Source organism: Arvicola amphibius, chromosome 2 (assembly GCF_903992535.2).
Source record: "Arvicola amphibius chromosome 2, mArvAmp1.2, whole genome shotgun sequence".
Taxonomy (NCBI): Eukaryota; Metazoa; Chordata; class Mammalia; order Rodentia; family Cricetidae; genus Arvicola; species Arvicola amphibius.
In genome coordinates this window covers 133,941,635-133,963,249 of record NC_052048.2, presented here as the reverse complement: position 1 = coordinate 133,963,249, position 21,615 = coordinate 133,941,635, and the positions used below count along the sequence as shown (strand labels likewise).

Below are 21,615 nucleotides of genomic sequence, written 5' to 3'. Positions count from 1 at the left end.
GACATGTGTACAACTAGGTTCATAGCAGCTTTATTTGTCATAGCCAGAACCTGGAAACAACCCAAATGTCCCTCAACTGAAGAACAGATAAGGAAAATGTGGTACATTAACACAATGGAGTACTACACAGCAGAAAAAAATAACAACAGCTTGAATTTTGCAGAAAAATGGATGGAGCTAGAAAACATTATTTTGGGTGAGGTAACCCAGACACAGAAAGACAATTATCACATGTACTCACTCATAGGTGGTTTTTAAACATAAAGAAAAGAAAACCAGCCCACAAAACACAATTCCAGAGAACTTAGACAACAATGTGGACACTAAGAGGGACTTACATAGATCTAATCTACATGGAAAGTAGAAAGTAGAAAAAGACAAGATTTCCTGAGTAAATTAGGAGCATGGGGACCTTGGGGAAGGGCTGAAGGGGGGAGAGGCAGAGAGGGGAGCAGAGAAAAATGTAGAGCTCAATAAATATCAATAAAAATGTATTAAAAAAAAGAAGAAGCTGCTTTTGGCCAATGGCTTAACAGAACATAGCCAGGCTGGAAGATATATATCTACATCTATATCTATATCTATATCTATATCTATCTATATCTATATCTATATAGATATAGAGAGAGTAGGTAGAGTCAGAGAGAAGCCATGTAGCTTCTGTCGGAGACCGCCGAAACTAGCACAACCTCGTGGTGATGCACAGATTAAGGGAGATGGGTTAGTTTAGGATGTAAGATCTCATCAATAAGAAGCTAGAGCTAATAGGCCAAACAGTGATTTTATTAACACAATTTCTGTGTGTTTTTTTCAAGTATGGGTAGCTGGGAACAAAAGAGCAGCCTCCACCAACAGGTATGCAGATCAGGCTGGCCTGGCACTTACAGAGGGCTCATCTCCAGAGTCTTAGGAGTAAAAGTGTGTGCCATCCTACTTGTCTGACTTTATTTTTAAATAAAGAAGGTTGTTGACCAAGAGTATATATGACATTTGATAATTTACTTAAAATCTTACAAAGAAGGCTAAAAATTTTCGCAGTGATAATTATCAGCATTTTTGTTACTACTCTACATAAAATAGTGATTATTCTACTTTTTTTAAAAAATATGCTTTTCCCATTATCATCTTGAGATAGACCTGAGCAGGCTTTAAAGTAAGATTGTACATGTTTGAGAACTTACATTGGAGAAGACCCAGTTAGTTGTTCAGATACAACTTTGGATTTCATGTAAGCATATTAAATTGTGGATGGAAAAATACAGCCCTCCTTTGAGACTTCTATTGTTTATGAATGTGTTTGAGTTTGGGATTTAGCTGGTCTTGATGCATCCAATGTGGTAGAACAGGAGGAAGAGCCATGAGGGAATAACAAACTCTGAGAAACCAATAGTAAGAGTTTCACGAGAGGCCATTATTTTAGGCCAAACTATCTCTTCCAGACACTGGCCTCACAGTGCCTTTTCATTTGTTCCTCTGCAGTAATTCAGGATGAAAGCTGGTCCATAGTGATGCAGCTGAAAAAGCACCAGGCTGAAGGTTTAGTGCATCAGCTTTCTCTAATCTCAAAATGAAAACAGCAAGCTTCCACACCAGCCCTGTGACTTTGGGCCAATTTCACTAAGTTGAGTTTTCTGCTTTTTGAGTACAGTTGCACTAAATTGAGCTTTCTGAGTTTTGCTGTTTGGTTTTTGAGAAGGGCTCTTGTAGGCAGAGACCATTCATTCTTTCCCAACTGCCCAGACCCAAAATAATCACACAGACTATATTAATTATAACACTGCTTGACCAATAGCTTAGGCTTCTTATTAACTAACTCTTACATCTTAAATCAACCCATTCCTATTAGTTTTTCAGCTTCTTAGGTGAAATATTTTGTATTTTACCATGAGACTTATGGTTTACTGGTAAAGTTCCAGTGCGTCTGTCTCTTTTGACAGCTACGTGGTGTCTCTCTGACTCCACCTTCTTTTCTCTATCTCTGTTTGGAGTTCTTGCCTTGCTCTGTTCTGCACTGCCATAGGTCCAAAGCAGATTCTTTATTAACTAATGGTAATAAAACATATTCATAGCATACAAAGGGAAGTCCCACATCATCTCCCCTTTTCTGTCTAAATAAAAAGAAAGGTTTTTAGCTTTAACACACCAATATTACAAACAACAAAGCAGATATCAAGCAAGAATTATAGTTACAATATTTAGTTTATTTATATTTGGCAAATTAAGGAAAATACTCTACCATCTATTCTATCTTTGTGAGTCTAAAGTTTTATATCTTATTTATCTTTTATAATTATAACTATCTTTCTTCAACTTCATCAAAGACTCCAGAAGGATATAATATTACTTAAGTAAACAGGAAGTACATTGTAAGCAACTACCAAAACTCTAGAATTGACAGAGACATCTCGCTGCTTGGACAGTCACCCAAAGTTCTTCTGTAACATCGGGGCATCCACCTTCAGCCTACAGGCCCACAGTATCCTGCAGACTTTTCAATGAAGCAGAAAATTTGAAAGACTGTTTTACCTCTATTGGCAGCTTGTCAGTCACTTTCTTCTGTGTCCTGCAGAATGTCTAGCAGACTCTTTTATGAAGCAGGAACCCTGAAGCAGTCTCACCTTTAGGCAAGTTCAGCAGTCATTTTTCTGTGGGTCCTGCATGTCCAGTTCATATAACATACCATCAACAGTCTAGACAAGAGAAGTTTCTTGCCTAAATGGTTAACAAACTCCATAAGGAGCTTCTTTGATGCCTATCTTCCTCTTGAAGTAGATTGGTACTGCCAGAAGCAGATATGTCTCACTGTTGAGAAAAGTCTAAATTCTAAAAACATTTTAAATGCCGTATTCTATGAGTCTTTGAAAGGCTTGAAGAATACCTATCCATCTGAAATACATCTCTGCACATCTAGAAAACCTAACTAACATGACTACAAGCTTGACTATTATAGATGACTATCTATTAACCTGTATTTCTTAATTATACATTTTAAAATATGTTGCACAAACACAATACCTTAATCAAGAGCATAAATATACATGTAACAAAACTGACCTTAAATTTGTAGCAATAAACCAAGATCCATACCAAAGCAAGGTATTCACCTCTATATCATATTCCCCTTTATGTGTAAACAAACATTTATAAACAATATTTGGGAATTTGGGCATAGTTCTCTCCAAACTGCTTCCTGCTTTTTGATGGGCAAAGTATTTTGAGGGGGATGGATTCATGGAGACCTTTGAGGGGGTCTTAGTTCATCAAACCACATTAGTCTGGAAGGAATCACAGGTTCTCATTCTCTATGAAAACAAAAACAGAACCTCTTTTCCTAAGTAACATAGCCTTAGACCCAAATTTTGAAGTCAAGATACCTTTAAAATAAATATGTTGGTTTAGCTTAGAAGGCTGTACAATGACATGTCTCTTTTTACTCAGCTTATTTATAGTCAAAAAATTTAAAGAAAAACAATAATATGCATAATCAGATTCTCTGTATTTCCATCTTTACGTGGATTATTTTTCTTTACTCCTTTAATCTATGACTGTCTGTTGGAGTGAGGAGGCGAGCAGGCCTGCTTTTTGTCCTGCCCGGCTCCGCACGGTTAGCTTTACACCCGAAATAACAACACATAAATTGTATTCATTTAAACACTGCCTGCCCCATTAGTTCCAGCCTCTTATTGGCTAATTCTCACATCTTGATTAACCCATTTCTAATAATCTGTGTAGCACCATGAGGTGGTGGCTTACCGGGAAAGATCCTAACCTGCATTCATCTCGTGTCGGAGAATCATGGCGACTGCCTCACTGCCTTCTTCCCAGCATCCTGTTCTGTTTACTCTGCCTACCTAATTTTCTGTCCTATCAAAGGGCCAAGGCAGTTTCTTTATTAACCAATGAAAGTAACACATAGACAGATGACCCTCCTCCATCAGTCTGTGCTCTGCCTTTTTAAAGACTTTACTTTTTTTAAACCTTTACTTCTTTTTATAACTATTTTTTTCTCTCTCCAAAGCCTACATACATTTATCCAACACTGTGACACATTTAGAGGTCTTTTTCAACTGAGTTTGTCTTTATTGCGTGTGTATCTGTAATTATTTTCTGACCAGGAGCCCTTTTTTTAATGCTAAGTGGGTGTGGCTAGGACCAACTCTGAGGTCCTGCCTGCTGACTCCGCCCAGTCCAGTATGGCAGAGACACCATGCACACTGCCCCAGCTCCAGGGTCGCAGCAGGTCCATGATACCATTAAGGAATTTGTAACACGCTGCTCACAGATCTCATTTAAGTGCTTGGCCTCCTAAAAGAGCCAGAGCTATTAGTGCTGCCAGCATGAACCAGGATGCCACCATTTCTTATGCTGAATCATTAAGCCTTTTCTTAAAGGAGCCATGCTGCCCCTGTTTGCCACCAAACAGAGCCCATTAAAAAATGGCTACCAAGAAGCTGCACTAAACTTTGTGTGTGTGTGTATGTGTGTGTATGTGTGTGTGTGTGTGTGTGTGTGTGTTTGTGTCTAGAATTCCTTTTTAAGTTCTCTCAGATTTTATGTGGATGTAGTCAGCTCAAGTTGGTGCACCAATTTGTAGGTAGAGGCCACTTGTTCATTCCCGGCTGCCCAGACCTGAAAAAATTACACAGAAATTATATTAATTACAACGCTGCTTGATCAATAGCTTAGGCTTATTAACTAACTCTTACATATTAGATTAACCCATTCCTATTATTTTATATTTTACCATGAAGCTTGTGGTTTACTGGTAAAGTTCCAGGGCTTCTGTCTCCTTCAGCAGTTACATGGCCTCTCTATGATTCCTCCTCACTCAGGATGTTTTTTTTCTAGTTTCATACATTTACATGCAAATTTCAAGATGTTATTGTTTTTTACTGCTGAGTAGTATTCCATTGTGTTAATATACCACATTTTCTTTATCCATTCTTCAGATGAGGGGCATCTAGGTTACTTCCAGGTTGTGGTTATTACAAATAATGGTGCTATGAACACAGTTGAGCAAATGTCCTTATGGTATGATTGAGAATCCTTTGGGCATATAACCAAGAGTTGTATTGCTGGATTTTGAGGTAGACTTATTCCCACTTTTCTGAGAAACTGCCTTACTGATTTCCAGAATGGTTGTACAAGTTTGCATTTCCACCAGCAATGGAGGAGTGTTCCCCTTACTCCACATCTTCTTCAGCATAAGCTATCATTGTTGTTTTTTATCTTAGCCATTCTGACAGGCGTAAGATGGAATCTCAGAGTCATTTTGATTTGCATTTCCCTGATGGCTAAGGATGTTGAGCAATTCCTTAAGTGTTTTTTGGCCATTTGAGATTCATCTGTTGAGAATTCTCTGTTTAGGTCTGTACCCCATTTTTAAATTAGATTATTTGGCATTATATAATGTCTAGTTTCTTGAGTTCTTTATATATTTTGGAGATCAGTCCTCTGTCTGATGTGGTGTTGGTGAAGATCTTTTCCCATTCAGTAGGCTGCCTTTTTGTCTTATTGACTTGTCCTTTGCTTTACAGAAGCTTTCTGGTTTTAGAAGGTCCCATTTATTTATTGTTGCTTAAAAATGATTAGTAAGCTTCTTGGAACTTTATTTATTTTAAAGATATATTTATTTATTATATATACAGTATTCTGTCTGCATGTATCCCTAAAGGCCAGAAGAAGGCACCAGACCCCATTACAGATGGTTGTGAGCCACCATGTGGTCGCTGGGAATTGAACTCAGGACCTCTGGAATAGCAGCCAGTGCTCTTAACCTTTGAGCCATTTCTCCAGCCTGGAACTTTATTTTTTATTCTTAACTATGTACCATATGTGGGTATGTGTATTTTAGTGCTTGTGCTTTAAGAGGCCAGAGGCATTGAATCCTGTGGAGCTAGAGTTACAGGCAGATGTGAACTGAACTGCTGGATGGTCATAGGTGCTGCCAAGTCAAACCTAGTCCTCTGCAAGAGCAGTATGTTCTTGTAACTGCTGAGTCATCTCTCCAGCCCAGCCTCCCAAAACTCTAAGAAAATATGATTTCATGATGTAAATTCAGGGATGTGTTTCAAAATAGTCTAGGTGGCTGATGGAAAAATGAGTAGGGGTTTATTTTTTTCATATTTTTATTTTATTTTTTATTATTATTAAAAAATTTTCCGCCTCCCATTTCCCCCCTTTCCCCTCCCCCTCCCTCTCCAGTCCGAAGAGCAGTCAGGGTTCCCTGCCCTGTGGGAAGTCCAAGGTCCTATGAGTAGGGTTTAAATGAAATAAGATTAAGTTGCTACCAATTAAAGCTAGATTATGGGCTCATGGAGAACAGGATTTGAAGTTTCCCATCATAAGGAGTTAGAACTACACTGTGAGATACAGGCACTAGATTTTGACGGGTGATACTGGAACACTGGCCTGGGACTTGTCATTGCAACACTTCCTTCAGAGTGTTTGACTTCCCGTTCAATTTTGTTTTTAGGTATTAGCTCGAGAAGACATCGATGAAGCTGTGCATGCGATACTGTTCCGAGAAAACTACATTGTGAAGGTGAGTGGCTGCGTGCTGCATTCTGGAGGAGCAAGAGTGAATGCTGTGCTCTGATGCTGTGAAGATTACAAATTTAGGAGAGCAGCAAAGGCTTGTGTTGGCTCAGAGATTCAGGGCAGTCTGTCAACAGTCACTTCACATAAAGGCAGGCAGGAGCCAGAGCTGCTCATCTCTGGGCATTTAGGAAGCAACACGGGAAGCAAGGAAAGTGTGTCAGGATTTTCGTCAAAGGTATGCTCTGGGCTACCTAACTTCCTCTTACCAACCCTGCCTTCTAAAGTTTATAGCACCACCCCATGGCCTCATCAGCTGGAAACACAAACTTGTACACGAGTTTGGGGGCACATTTTATATTCAGGCTGTAATATTCTGCCCGAGAGACTCATTTGCAGGCAGAATGAGGTGCCTCTGATTTATACCTTTGAGCTGTGTAGCCCTGAGAGGGTGCCACTCTTTGCAGGATCACTAAAGGTCCCACATATTGTATGGCTCTGCCCTTAAGGAATCTGAGGGATTCTTTTAACTGCTTCCCCCTCATTGACTTGTACCAAATGGAAATTCTTTTCTAACAAAACTTGCCTCTTACTATTTTCCCATACTGCATTGGGAAATACAAAAATCACCAGAAATTAATTAGCATTTAAGGGTAATGACCAATTAAGTTACTAATAATCACTATTGGATCAGCAAACTTTAAAGATAGTATTATAATAGTACTTTGACATTTTTATTGTGATTTGAATTTACAAAGTAAATGGACATTCATTCTCTCTCTCAACATAGTTTATTGAGTACACTGTAAGAGTCGATGGGCTAGGCAGTAACTAAATCACTTGCCCATAAATTCTTCATTTAAATGAAGTATCAAAAGCAGTCTTGGGGTTAACGCCTTTCATAGGTCAGAGAGCAGCATAAATGCAAGTTCAGTGTCTTTGTTCTTGCAGTTCGAGCACAGCCCTTGTGGTGGTAAAGCCGAGACAGAGAATGAATGTCTGGGTAACATTTTAACAAGAAATAAGAGTTTGGTGAGTTAGGAAAGGCTTCACTGGGTTCATGAGTTGGTTAACAGTTTAATCCGGAGGTGAGGTGTGATTTAGAAGTTTTCATATTTTCTTCCTGGCCTGTGTTTTCAAGTTCTCTCTCTGAAGTTTACTCTGTGTCCAGTTATTTGGTGTGAGGGCTAGACAGCATGAGTGGAGCCTTAGGAACCGGTGTTTTCTCACTCACTAATGAAGCGGTTTGTGATCCGTGTTGTTTATGTTACTTTGTCAGAGAATGGATACATATATTCAGCATCAGGCTGTTTTTAAGGAAAGAAGAAAAGAGATGTTACATAAGAAATGGGTTGAAAATGTAGCGAGGCCTCTTCAGCAGAGAATTATAGAAAAAGTGATTTCATATAGAAGACCTGGACAAAGTCAAGTGAAATATGAATACTGCCTAAAGCACACGAATAAACCGGTTGGTACTGGATTTTATTGCTTCTTCTACGTAACTATGATGCCATTCTTTTTCTTGTCTTCCTGTCGTTTTCTTCTTTGGTCTGATGAGTCCGGGTCGTTCCACCATTCTCACATGTGCCTGCCGGTGCTCACAGCGCCAGGTGTGAGGTGTGCATCGAGAGAGGGAGGGAGGGTGGGTGCCGGGACGCTCTGGACCACTCCTTTTATCAGAAAGCAGAGCCCTTAGCATTCCCTAGGCCGACTTTTCAGCCTTCGGTCTTAGCAGGACTGGGTAACATGGCAATTCCTATTTCAGAACAGGGCCAGGAGAGAGAGTTCCCATCCCTGTGGGAGGAAGTGGTGAGGGAGAAGCGGACTGCATTGGGCTCAGGGACAGACAGTTCTTTTCTTCACTGTCTTGACAGAACAGCACCATTCAGTGTCTTATTTTGAAGATGTGTTTTACTTTGAGGTCAGGAACCTCGTCAGGAATTTATGCCCTCCTAATTTGCAATATCAAATTTAAGTCTACTGGCTTTAAGTGTCCTCCTATTGGATCTTTGCTGTTTGGTTTCCTGGGTCTTTCAGCCCCAGGTATTTGCTAAACTGTAGAAGAGTTTGGACAGAACGTTAGAAACACTGGGTATCATCAAGTATATTTATGAATAGATTTTCAGAAAACGTGCATTAACTATTAATTCCCAAATGTCCTAAGAGCTGGAACTCAAGATGTAATCTAAGTGTGTTGGAATCAAGGAGTGTGATCTTTCGGCGTTGAAGAAGTGGAGAAAGAGGCTTATGGTTGGCGGGAAATTCCTTTTAAATGGCCTCAGTACCTCCCACACCCTGACACAGGCTTACGTTCCTTAACCCCGCCCCTCCCCAGAGCAGTGGGCAGTGTCCCCTCCCACTGGGAGGACTTTTCCTCCCAGACTGGTTAGGAACAGTGTTTGTGCTCCTAAAGGCATGAACGGGTGCCTCTCACAACCAAGGTGTCACTTGCATGATTTGTTCTAGACTGAGAACGCGTGAGGACCGTACTTGGCTTTGGCATAGCATGGAATAGCTGAGCAAATATTATTGACTAATGCAATGGCTTGTAAAGCTACGAATAGAAGCCGCCTCTTGAACGCCTCTTGTCGGCCCCCTCCTTTCTCCTACCCGCAATTACAGTCCGTGAAGCATTTCCACCGGAGGCAGCTTCTCCCCCTGTGCTGTGCCTGACTTTAATTCCTAAGTCTTGATCATGGCTTTGGTGGAGAAAGGTCTCGCTGACGTTATTTAAAGATAGATTTGAACACTCGCTGTAAACTGCAGTGGGGGACTCAAAGACTCTCATTTTCTCCTGTAGACAAAAGCCGCTCCGATGTGTGAGTGTCTGTTCCGAAGACAGCAAGAGCTCCGAGAAGCTAAAGGAACCCGCTACCAACACGGCACAGGTGCTTTGCGACCACAGCTAAATGTCAAACATTCCCACCCGAAGAGGGCAGGGGTTGGTTTTACAGAGTTTGATTTTGCTCTGGTGTCTTCCTGTAGGGAAACAGAACGTCGCGCAAAAAGAACCTAAAGGAACCAAGAAGGCTCCCCTCTTCAGCAGATCACCCAAGTTCATGCTCACTTCCCATGGCATCGTTCCCAAAGAGAGGCAGAGAGCCTCTGCCCAGCCTCTGTGGAATAAGCCCAGTCTGTGCAGGTACAGAGTAACCAGATAAGTCAGCCTGGGCTCTAGGGGTTCTCCCAGAAGAGAACAGAAAGGGAGCATCTAGGAGCCAAGGGTGTGGAAACTGTTGGTGGTTATTGAACCTGGGTGGTAGATTCAGTATATTTTTAAGCGTTTATACCAAAGTCGTTTTTGAAAGCTCTTGTGATCTCTTTGTTAACAGAACAAAGTCATAATCATCTCAATAAACGAAGAATCAAAATAAAAAAATCTAGTCACACTCCCCAAATTAGCTCATAATTAGAGAGATAGAAATTAGCTTTCTTAAGTTCTAGAAATCATAGAGGTTTCAGTGAAACACTAAATGCTTTTCCTGTCACTTTCTGAATCAAAGAAACTCACTATTGCCACTTCAGATTTGTGCCAGAGACCTTAAGTAATAAGAGACGGGAGAGAAATAAAAGGTAAACGAAGTGGGAAATGAGAATAAAACACCTCCTTTTTAACAGAGAATATGAGGCTCTACATAGAAAAACTCAAAGGCTATAATTTTTGTTTTGTTTTGTTTTGGTTTGTTTTTGAGGCAGGGCTTCTCTGTACAGCCCTGGCTGTCCTGAAATATAAATAAATATTAAAAATTAAAAATTGCAGTGAGGGGCTCAGGAGCCCCCGCCCCTAGCTAAGAGGTTATTGACAGTTGATGGCTTTTGGAAGAGGGGTGATACTTTTTTCTTGAGGGTGTGTCCCTTGGTAGACTGACTGTTCTCCAGTGCCTGGCCCTGCTCTCATGAGCATATGCACAGCACAAATTGAATCTGGTGGGCTATTTAAAAAAAAAAAAGAGGACATGAAGCTGGGAGGGGATGAGGGATGAGAGATGGGAGGTGTTAGGGGAGGAAGGAAGGATGGCTATGACCCAAGTACATTGTGTACATGTATGAATTCTCAAAGAATCCATTAAAATGTTAAAAGTAATAAAGTTCAGAAAGATTACCAAATACAAAGTCAAAACACAAATCATCTTACTTTCTCTCTATCTAGCCAGAAAATGAAGTTCTGTGTGATCGTAAAAAAAGAATCATACCTCTAGCCGTCCACAGGACCACAGGCCCTTATACATGATTTCTCATACATGCTACTTACTGATCTTTGGGACCAGAAAATTCTTTGTTTAGGTTTTTCAGCAATATCTGTCCTCTGTCCATACGGCCTCACTTCCCTGATGATGAGTTCTACCTCCAAATACTACTCGGAAGGCAGAATCAGTCCTAATTGAGAGCTACTTTAAGAGGAAGAATAAAGTAAGAACTAAATTAGCCAGGCAGTCGTGGTGCATGACTTTAGTCCCAGCACTTGGGAGGCAGAGACGGGAGGATCTCTATGAGTTGGGGGCTAGCCTGGTCTATGGAGTGAGTTCCAAGACAGTTAGGGCTTCACAGAGAAACAAACAAACAGACAAGAACAACTTAATGGGAAGATGTACCATGTTCATGGATCAGAGCACTCAAAATTGAAAACATGAAAAGTTCTAAAATCTGTCCACACATTCAGTTCATTCTGAATGAGTCACAGATGTTTGTCTGGAGTGTGTGTGTGTGTGTGTGTGTGTGTGTGTGTGTGTGTGTGTATGGAAATTGAGGTAATTCTAAATTTTATAGGACTACTTTATCAGGTATCAAAACTGACTTAAAAACTGTACCAAATCAACAATTAAACCAAATTAGAGAATCAAGAAATTAAATACATATAGATATTTCATTTGTACTAAAATAGGGCTATAGTGCAGAACAAGGGGATAGTACAGGATTTTCAGTAAATGGTACTGGAAAATGAGTGGGGGGATTAAACTGGACTCCATTATCTATACAAAAACTAGTTCCAGTTAGGTTCTAACTTAAATTTGAGAAACAAAACCTTAAAGTCCTAGGTATCTCAGGATATTGACCAAGCCCCCAAATGGTGGGAGTCCAGAGGATCAGTCTCTATTTCTTGGGGACTACATACATGTGGGACACAGACATACATGTAGGCAAAACACCCACACACATAAAAATGAATAAATTGGCAAAAAGAAAAAAAATAAAGAGAACTCCCCCTGGAAAGTCTCTCCTTCTTTGGCACAATATCTGCAGCTGTCCCATGACTTTACAGACATGAACATTACATTCCAGGTAGATTTCCTGGTTCTTTTCAGTTGTTGCTATTTCAGATCTTAACCCTTGCACAAAAGCACAAGTGTCTCACTTTTCCCTTTTGGGGATAGGGGAGGGCAGGATTTCTCAGTACAATTGAGTCTGGCCTCGAGCTGTCTGCCCCACCTCTTCTTCTCAAGTGCTGACTGACTTCAGGTGGCCACCACCCTGCCCTCACACTCTCGTGAACAGTCCTCCCTCCCTCCCTCCCTCCCTCCCTCCCTCCCTCCCTCCCTCCCTCTTCTTTTTTCTTTTTGAGACAGTTTTTTTTTTTTGTTTTTGTTTTTGTTTTTGTTTTGAGACAGCTCTGGCTGTCCTGGAACTTGACTTACAGACCAGGCTGGCCTCGAACTCACAAAGATCCACCTGTCTTTGCCTCCCAATGCTGGGATCAAAGGCATGCACCACCATACCACCTGGTGAGTTTCTTTTACTTTTAAGAGCATTTCATTTAAACACTAACAATGACATAACTTCTCAGTGGTGGAGAGGCCTTTTCTTGCTCTCCCCCCCTTCACCCTTCCTTTCAGCCCCTCAGCCAGAGCTGCCACAGCTCCTCTAGCCTCGCTTTAGTCTGGCCTTTCCCACCTAACAGCTTGAATGATCACTTCCCAGTGGAAGGCTTTCCAGTGGCCTCCTCTAACCCTCCCAGCGGAGTCGGGTTCCTGACAGCTGTGAGACACTGCCTAACTCCCGCTACCAGCCTTGCTAGAAGGCTTGAAAAATCCCCTTTCCTTAAAGCAAAGAAGTACATACTAGCCCAGAAATGTCTGGATCGAGCCAACTGTTTACAGTTTCCCGATCTGCCAGGCTGTTGTGCATTTTGTTTCCTGTTGCCTGGTATCCTAGCCCAGGCGAGTATTACATCTCACAGCCGCTGGCCTCAAACACTGGGCAGGATAGATGATGAGTCTGCTAGACAAGTAAGGGACGGAGAAAGAGAAGGCCTGTTTCCTTTGTCGGAACAGGCAGCAATGGCCGTGACTCTGCGAGGCGTCCAGAGGGCGCCCTGTGTAGTGAAGGGAAGAACTAAAGAGCAGTACGCTAGGTTAACCAGGGGCAGTTGATGGCAAAAAGCAGAATCTTTCTCAAGTGGAAAAGGAGAGAAGGCTAGATATATTGGAAAGTCCCTGTATATTATATAACCAGCAAGAAAGCCAGGCTTCTTCAGGAACCACATGCCTGTCGTCTCCTCTGAGACTTCAGGGTTCTCGTCATCCCTTCTTGAGGAGTTGTTGTGCCTGTCGCTTTCTCTGTTCTGCGCATGTGCCGCCTAGTCGATTGCACTTCTCCCAGACTTCCTGGCCTGAGTACACACCCAGGCTGCCTGTGGCCCTTCCGTTTCAATCCCAGGTCGGAGGATCGGGGGTCTGCCTCAGCCACAGCTGGAGACCCATCCCATGACTCACATGATAGTTGTGTTAGCCAGCATCATCTGCGCCATTTGGCTTAAGAAAGGTTTATTGAACTCCTATTTTGGAAAGAAGAGACCATGGTTCCATGGTCCCTCTCACCCCCCAGACCTCTAACTTCATTCTTTAAAGGTCCATAGCACCTCCAACACCACCACCCTGGGCTCCTAGCCTTCCCATACGGACCTTTAGGGACATTTTTCCAGCTTGACCAGATGGGCGGGCTCCACTGATGTCTAGCCAGCTCTTTCTTTTCACAAAACAATATTGATCAAGTTCATTCAATAACTTTTTTTCTTCTAGACAGAGTTTCTCTGTGTAGCTTTGGAGCCTGTCGTGGAACTCACTCTGTAGATCACCAGGCCAAAGATCCTCCTGCCTCTGCCTCCCAAGTGCTGGGATTAAATGCATGTGCCACCACCACCTGGCTTCAATTGCTTTTGAATTGACATTCACCCTCCCCCCCCCTCCCCCGCTTTTCTCCTCAGTTCTGAAAAGCTTGTCTGTACATCCAAGTCACATCTGCCCCAGGAAGAGAAGACCTGCAACCTCAGCCAGATTGTCTTTGAAAGGCAGTTCCGTTCCTCTAAGCTCAGCCCGAAGAAGAAAGAGGCTGAGAAGGAGGGTCCGGTAAGTTGAGGTCTGGGAGTGGGGCTGGATGGATGGCATTGCAATACCCACTGCCCAGAACAGCGAGCAGAACTGGCAACGCCCTCCCCGTGAGGAAGAGGGGAAAGTGGAGGCAGTGGGGGCGTTCAAGTCCTGCAGTGAGGTGGTGGGTGGCCTGGTGCTCTGTCCCTCTGCCCTGCTGGGCGCTGAGTGTGGAAGGGACTCAGAAACACAGTGTAGGTGGATTCAGAACACAAGTGCAGACCTGTCTTTACAAGGTGAGGGTCAAGAAGACTGGCCAGAGCAGGTTCCTCTTTCCTGAGCCTCCCTGCCTCTGACAGTTCTCTACCATTACTATTCACTGAAAGCAGACTGTAACCAGATCGGACATTTTGCTCTTAGCCAGACATGGTGGTGCACACACATAATCCTAGTGCTTGGGAAGTGAGGGCACGGGGGTAGAAAATTCTAGACCAGGGACTGGAGAAGATGGGTAAGCCGTCAACAGAACTGGCTGCTCCTCTCCAGGACCCAGGTTTTATTCCAGCACTCACATAGGGAACTGATGCCCTCTTCCGGACTCCTTGGGTACTGCATGTGTATAGTGCACAGATCTACAAGCAGGCGAAACACCCATACACACATATAACAACATTTTTAAAAAATTAAAAAGAAGTTGAGGCCAGCCTGGTCACACGGCAAGACCCTGTATCAAAAAACTACCACCAGCAGCAACAAAAATTGTTTTTAATTCAGTTATAATAGGCAATTTTAAAAATGAACCACGAGAGAAGGGTGGAGGGCAAAATGAACTTTTGCGTATTTCAAAGGGAATTTCCCCCACACAGAGTTTCGCATATGGAGCTAAGGACTGCATGGGCTCCTGGCCTCTTTGTCTCCCCCTTCTCTCCCTTTGAGGCTTAGTCACAGAGCTTAGAGTCTCTGTGACTGCAGCACATGCCACATGGGTGTCCCTTATCCCGCCACGCTGAGAGCTAACGACTCAGAAGTTGTTACTGTAATTTTCTCTATTCTCGAGAACCTCATACACATGTACAATGAAACATCACAGATATTTCTGTTTCTCCCAACTGCCTGCAAATGACTCTCAACACAGCCCCCTCTCCAAACTCATGTCCTTGTCACTGTCCCCTCCTCCTACTCCATAGCCCACTGAGTGTAATAGTGCTGGGCCCATCCGCAATGTGTGGGGAACCAACCACTGGCAACACATGATCGCAAAGATAAAGATTCTCCTTCCCTCAGCAGTTATAAGCTGCCAATAGCTCCTCAGTAAGACATGGGGTCTGGGAATCATTCCCCCCATCTATGCCAGAATTCTGGCTGGATTGGCTTTAAATACCACAGCTGCTGTGAACTCATGAAGGTGACAGCCATGCCAAGCTCATAATGTGATTACGGAAGTTACAAAATAATCCCACACTAGCTCAGAATTACGTATGATAAAGGGTTATTTATTGAGGGGGGGGGACTCATGGATCACTGTCCCAGATCACAGTCCTCTGCATGAACGGAGAACAGGAACCAAATCTAGCAGCCAGAAGTGAGAACCAGAAGCAAGACAGCCAGTGCAGGCTTTACAACTGCATTTGTATATAAGAGACCATGCCCAAGTGGGCTGGGATCTTAAAGGCTATTGGCTGAAGGAGCAGGAGGAGCTCCCACAGCAACAGCGCTCCTTCCAATTATCAATCAGATACACAGACACACACACACACACACACACACACACACTATATATATATATTATATATAATATATTATATATATACATACATATATATATATATATATATATATATATATATATATATATGTTTTCAGAGAGACTCACTATGTAGTTCTGGCTGAACTCGCTCTGTAGACCAGGCTGGCCTCAAACTTATAGAGATCCACCTGCCTCTGCCTCCTAAGGCAGTGCCATTGTGTCCAACTCTTATATTCTTCCTACTTCCTCTTCCTCAGTGTCCCATGAGCCTTGGTGGTGGTTGCGGGGGGTGGTGGTGGTGAGGGTACTGAGAATGATGACCCTTCTAGGACTGGGCACTAAATCTCTTGGTCTCAGCACTCAATCAGATGTTTTGTGCCTCAGCTCCTCCTCAGTCATGATGGTCTCAGTCTCCCTGGAAGCAGATTCTCCCTCCAGGAAGATGGAACCTTTTGGTATTAAGACAGGACATGGTCCTCTACAGAGCTCACACTCAACAGCCGTGCTCTCGAGTTACCAAGAAATAGCAAATATTTAAGTCAGAGTTTTTGTGTTGGGCTTCGTTCCTTGTAATTCCCAGTCACTGTGGTCCATAAGCCACAGGCTGGACATGCCTGCTGGGATGGAAGCTTACTTATACGCACCCTCTTGTCTGTCTGCCTGTCTGTCTGTCTATCCTTGTCTCTTTTCACTCCCCCCTCTCTACTTTGCTATACAGAAACTTTTAGTTTGATACAGCCCACTTGTTTTAGGTCCTAATGTGGGTTCTACTGTCATGGTAGGGGAGCCCCTTGCTGTCATCATAAGAGTAAAAACATTTGAAAGAGGGTTTAAAAAGCAATGGTTTGTTTTCTATTCAAGTACCATTAGTGGGTGGGTTAACAGGTCAACTGTTAACTGTTGAACTGTCCCCCTTCAGGACCTTGGGATGTTTGCTATCTTTAGCACCTGGCTTCCAAGGGACTCATTCCTGATAACTTTCTTTCTTTTCTTTTCTCTTTCTTTCTTTCTTTTTTCCTTCCTTGCTTTCTTTTTTTTTTTTTTTTTTTTTTTTTTTGGACTTTTCAAGACCTGGTTTCTCCGTGTATTAGCCCTGGCTGTCCTGGAACTTGCTCTCTAGACCATGCTGCTCTCAAACTCTGCCTCCCAAGTGTTAGGATTAAAGGCATGTGCTCCCACCACTGCCCGGCTGAAAAGAATAGATTTTATATCAGGTTGGCGGTATCTCTCAGTGCTTGCACAAAATCTTGGGTTTAATCCCTGTCATTGAAAAGTACACGAACGTTTTTATCCCTAACACAGCTGGTACAGGAAGAGCATGCACCTCGGTGATAGAACCAGAAGCAACTGGGGTCCGAGTCTCAGCAATGTTCAGATCTTACCTGCTTAGCATGCTTGTATGGTTCGTGCTGTGGAAGTACTTGAGTGACTTGAGAAAGGTTTGCAGAATCAAGTCTAAAGGAACTCTGTCTCAATAAAAACAAAGCAGAAGTTCCCGTTACCACCGCCCTAGCCCGCTAACATCTTTTTATGTGGGGCAGGACTAAAGGCAGCACGTGTTTCTTCCTCTCATGTGTTCTGGGCTAGGACCCAGTCACAGGCTGTAACTGTGGACAGCAAGTGTGCTCAGAAAAACAGCCCCTGAGGGTCTGAACATAGCGGAGCGAGAGCCTTGGGGACAGCCAGTCACCTCTGCCCTACCGTTAAGGTGGGCAGCGGATCTGAGAACTGCAGAGACCACCAGAGGAGGGAACCTGTCCGAAAGGATACTTGGGGTGGGGCACCGTCTGGGGAGGGGATCCTTCCTCTCGTGGGAGCCTGCTTAATCAGCATTACGTCCAGCCCTTTTCTTCTGTGAACAGGTTTCAGGGACCCGACCACAGAGACCACGCTCCTGGGCAGCGGCAGACAGCCACCATCCGCAGGGGCCCTCCGCTGTGGGAAGGAAGGTGATGACCGCAGAGCTCCTCGGGGAGCACCTGGCCTCCCTGCAGGGGGCAGCCCTGTCGGGCCTGCAGTGGGCATAGCGCTCCTGCGCTCGCACTGCACACACACTTAGGGCGCTGAGAATGCAGCTCATCTCTAGGTAGACAGCGCTTGCAAGAACCACCAGAGGGACAGCAGTTAGTTTTCTAAGCCCTGGCTATGAACTAGGAAGTGTGTGTGGTGTTTTCATTTCACTGAAAACACTTGACAGCAAGACAGCTTGACCATCTCCCAGTACTTGGTGCTCAATGGGGCTCTGCGCCTGGCTTGGGGCCAGTCCCCAGTCAGAGATACCAGGGCTTTATTCAAGTTCAGTCCTGCTCTCGCTCCAGGTGCGACTACCTTACAAACACTCAGGCCTGGCAGTGGGGGTTCAATTGCTCAGAGGGAGCATGCTCTACCATTGTCTCATGCCCCCCGGGGGGGGGGTACACTGAAGAGGTTTAATGGGGCCTCCTCGCTAAGGGGAGATGTCTAGTTATGTGAGGGCTACCTGCTTCCTGGTGGATGGGGGTTCTCCTTGCATCCTCTAGAAACTTGGGCTCACACTTCAGTGGGGAAGACAATTTGACTTCCTCAGCAGCAGTTCTGGGTTACTAAGCAAAAAAGACTGGAGTTGCTGGCTGTATCCTTTTTAGCCATCAAAGTCACATGAGTCAGATCCTGAGGGCTCCTGTGTCCCAAATCTGATCAAGGTGTCCTGACAGTTGAGAGACAGGGACACTTACTCTAGTGAGGATTAAAGTCCCCATGGTCCTGGGGGAAGAGGATGGTTGCCGTGTAGCTATAGGTCACAAGTAACCTCAGAGCTTTAAAGCTGCCGGATTGCCGGAGAGTGTAATGCTCCACACGTGGGCTGTCAGCAGCAACTTTCCTGACTTCAACTCCATCTTGCTTCAGTAGCAACAAGACAAGCTCCCCAAACCCAGGAGTGTGGACAGCAGGCTTGCCCAGCAGCCTGTGCCTGGTCCTTCAGAGCTTCCTAGAGTAAGCAGGATCCTGGTTGCTTCAGTTTTATGTATCAAGTAGCAGTTTCTTCCTGTTTTAACCAGCAGGTATGTGAGGTCAGCATCTGGACTAGGCAAAGGGAAAAGTCTTTAAAATTTCAGTCCACTGAACTGTGTGTTCTAAGTGACTCAGCCAATTTAAACAAGAATGGGGAGAATGGAAGAGCCCTGAGCTCCTGGCTACTCTAGCTGTTGGAGAAAGATCTGTCACCTTTACTCTGTGATCTTCATTGGAGGATTTTGTGTTCAATATCTTAGTTACTATTTGAAATTTTTCATATTTCAGTATTCAAAAGCCAAATAAGCAGTATGGCTATGGCTGTGGGAAGACAGAGGACAGGAAGTGCTGGAGCTGCAGGGCAGCAGAGCTGCAGACAGTTCTGACCTCTGCACTTCACCCTTCCCTGTAGGATGCCCCTGTCGGTGCCAGCATAGCTCCCACACAGTTCACCTGCCCACAGCAGTGACCTGTGAAACCTCAGGAACCTGAGAGCCGCACAGAAGGCTCTGGGCAAGCCAGCGGTGGAGTTAAGTAGATCTCCTGGCCCACCCATCCTTCAGGATTCTTTATAAGCAGTTTCAGAAGGGAACTGTTAAAAGCCTTTCACACACAGTCAAGCTTTGAGAGGAGTTACATTCATAAACTTATACTTTTATTCTCTTTCTGTACAAGTTGGCAATGATAAAGCTTAAAGATGCATTTCTATGAAATATGCAAAACAAGGAATTTACATAAATAATTTATACTTCAGAAAATTAAAGTTGAAAAATATTCCCACATTATTTTAGAGTTCACAGTATATTTAAAGTACATCAAGCTTCCCTCTTTATATTTCAAACCGTATTGTCTGAGCAGAGAAGGATAAAATCTAACCAGAATGAAAGGATCAAGTTTCTGTTTATTCAGTGCACAAGTGGATGCTACTTCAGTATCAGGCCACACAGCCCCATGGCTGCAATGTTCTTCCCTAACCCTTCCCCTCCTGAGTGCTGTGGCCCAGCAGGGCTCATGTGTGTGGACCGGCTCTAGCATCACCGACTCCACAGTGGACACATTTGCCAAGTGGTAACGCCCCGTGGTCTGATGCCTCATTTCCACATAATACTTTATAGCCCTGAAAATGGAAACCCGGCACCTAGCGCAGCTGGACGTTAGCACTAGTTACAAGGCACTGTGCTGTGGCGTTTGTCTATAGGAAAGGTCATTGCATAGATGGCTAGCAAGTTAGTGTGCAGGAACACACTGGCCCGGCATGTGGCTTTGTGATGGATGAAGCCATGTGATGCTCCTCGGCCCAGGAGAACGTAGTCTTCCACTCTTAGACCCAGCCTGTGGGCAGCTCCCCTGGTGCTGGCTTCTCCAGGCCCTCAGAGGAGAGTTTTTTGTTCAAAAAGCTGCAGGTCAAAGCGGACCCAGACTTCTCCAGTGGGGACTTCGTGCAGCAGGAGCCGGCGAGTCGTAGGGCCTTTGCTTTCCTGCTCTGTTCGAATTTTTGCCACTGGAACTTCAGTACGACCCAGGAAGTCTGGGGAATAAACATCACATGAGGATCAAGTACTTTTGTTCCTTCTAAGATTTAAAACCTTGCCGAGCAGGAGAGCCCGAAACAGGATTTAGACAGGTTTGAAGCCCTGAGTGAGGAGCCCACTGGTTCACGATCTTTGGTCCTACAGTGGACAAATGCATGGTACAGCTCCCTATCTGTTAGCCGACTGGGCAGACATATGTAAGCAGGCAGTGCCTGTGCTCAGAGACCATGCCTTCCGGCAAACACCCACCTCCTGCCGAAGTGAGCTGACGTGGGCCTGTGTCATTTCCTGTAGCTGTCATGGGGCAATAGCACAGTTTAGGACCCTGAGTAAAGTCTAGATCCCAGACAACTGGGACCACCTTCAGGTCTCTGTGCCGAGTTACACTTACCATCTGGAGAAAACTGGTCTCTGTCGAACATAGTGAGACACAGTACGTCCTGGTAAAGATCCTTGATGAAGAACTGGCAGTTGAAGTTCCACTTGGGGTTTAGCGTGTCTTGGAGGGTCCTGGTGGTGTAGCTCTGGGAGCCCATGCTGACTTCACAGTATGGATTACTCTTTCCTGCACAGAGACAGGCCCAGGACACACGCAGTGTGCTAAGTAAAGAGGGTGAGCAGGGTGGAGGCTGCTTCACCAGAGACCATGGCAAGAAGCGCCACTACCTGGTGGGACACATTTACCTCAGAGTTGAGTAGTAGGTATGGCCCCGTGTTCCCAGGGAGCCCCGGGGAGCAAGTGTAGGTTCTAACAGCAGGACTGCTCCCCACAAGCCTGAGAAGGTGTCAGTGTGACATGCTTTGTGTGTTCATGCATTAGCAATCAAGATGGGGGATGCTGGTTCTTACTGGGAAACAGTGAGTGATATTGGCCCAATAAACAGCTTATCAGGGTTCTAGCAACACCAGAAACACTGCCTTTTAAAAATTACCCATCATTCCACATCAAAAGAGGTACCAGTAAAGTGCAGGTGTTACCACATCTGTTGAATAAAAGCAGCATTTACCATTTGGTTTGCAGGCTTTTAATTCTGTAGCCTCAATGACGTGCACCATCAGACGCCCAATACCTGACGTCTTCTGAGAACGTGCTACAAAAGAGGAAGAGGGTCGTGTTAACTCCTCTGAGAACACAGAGAGTCACCACAGTGAGGAAGCCATGCTGCAGGGCGGCAGTCTGCTATCGCACCCTCTGTCTCCACCGTGGAGACTGAACCCCATGCTAGGGCGTGTCCCACCAGCGGCCATGCTTCCAGCCCTCACTGTGTGTCACTCTATCTAGACCATGAGCCCCAGGCCAGTGCTGCTGTCATCTGCTACTGCTGGCGAGCTAGCTTCTCCCAGGTGGTGCCATCTGCTAGGGATGCCTTTCTGGCTGTCTTTGCCCATCAGGATCCTAGTCATCCTTCGAGATCCCGGTTAGTCTCGGTCACCTCAGCCTCCTTTCCTCTGTGTACCACTGCTGTGTAGCCTTGACTGAGGGGCACCCCACAGATGGCTGGGC

The 21,615-nt window shown here is 44.4% G+C and overlaps 2 protein-coding genes across 5 annotated transcripts in view; one reads left to right on the top strand and one right to left on the bottom strand.

The window, feature by feature from the left end:
* The window catches only part of LOC119806202 (protein FAM228B-like), a 53,440-nt gene extending 32,570 nt beyond the window's left edge, over window positions 1-20,870 (top strand). For all 4 annotated transcript variants that reach the window (XM_038317801.1, XM_038317800.1, XM_038317799.1 and 1 more), the window contains 6 exons: window positions 6,476-6,544; window positions 7,817-8,005; window positions 9,338-9,425; window positions 9,523-9,679; window positions 13,739-13,880; window positions 17,451-20,870. In XM_038317801.1, the coding sequence (XP_038173729.1) occupies window positions 6,476-6,544; window positions 7,817-8,005; window positions 9,338-9,425; window positions 9,523-9,679; window positions 13,739-13,880; window positions 17,451-17,615 (810 nt within the window). In that variant the 3' untranslated portion in view covers window positions 17,616-20,870. The remainder of the gene's footprint in view (window positions 1-6,475; window positions 6,545-7,816; window positions 8,006-9,337; window positions 9,426-9,522; window positions 9,680-13,738; window positions 13,881-17,450) is intronic.
* The window catches only part of Itsn2 (intersectin 2), a 119,770-nt gene continuing 117,367 nt past the window's right edge, over window positions 19,213-21,615 (bottom strand). Inside the window, 3 exon segments of the mRNA XM_042054558.1 lie at window positions 19,213-20,107; window positions 20,503-20,676; window positions 21,119-21,202. Coding sequence (XP_041910492.1) covers window positions 19,950-20,107; window positions 20,503-20,676; window positions 21,119-21,202 — 416 coding nt within the window. The 3' untranslated portion in view covers window positions 19,213-19,949.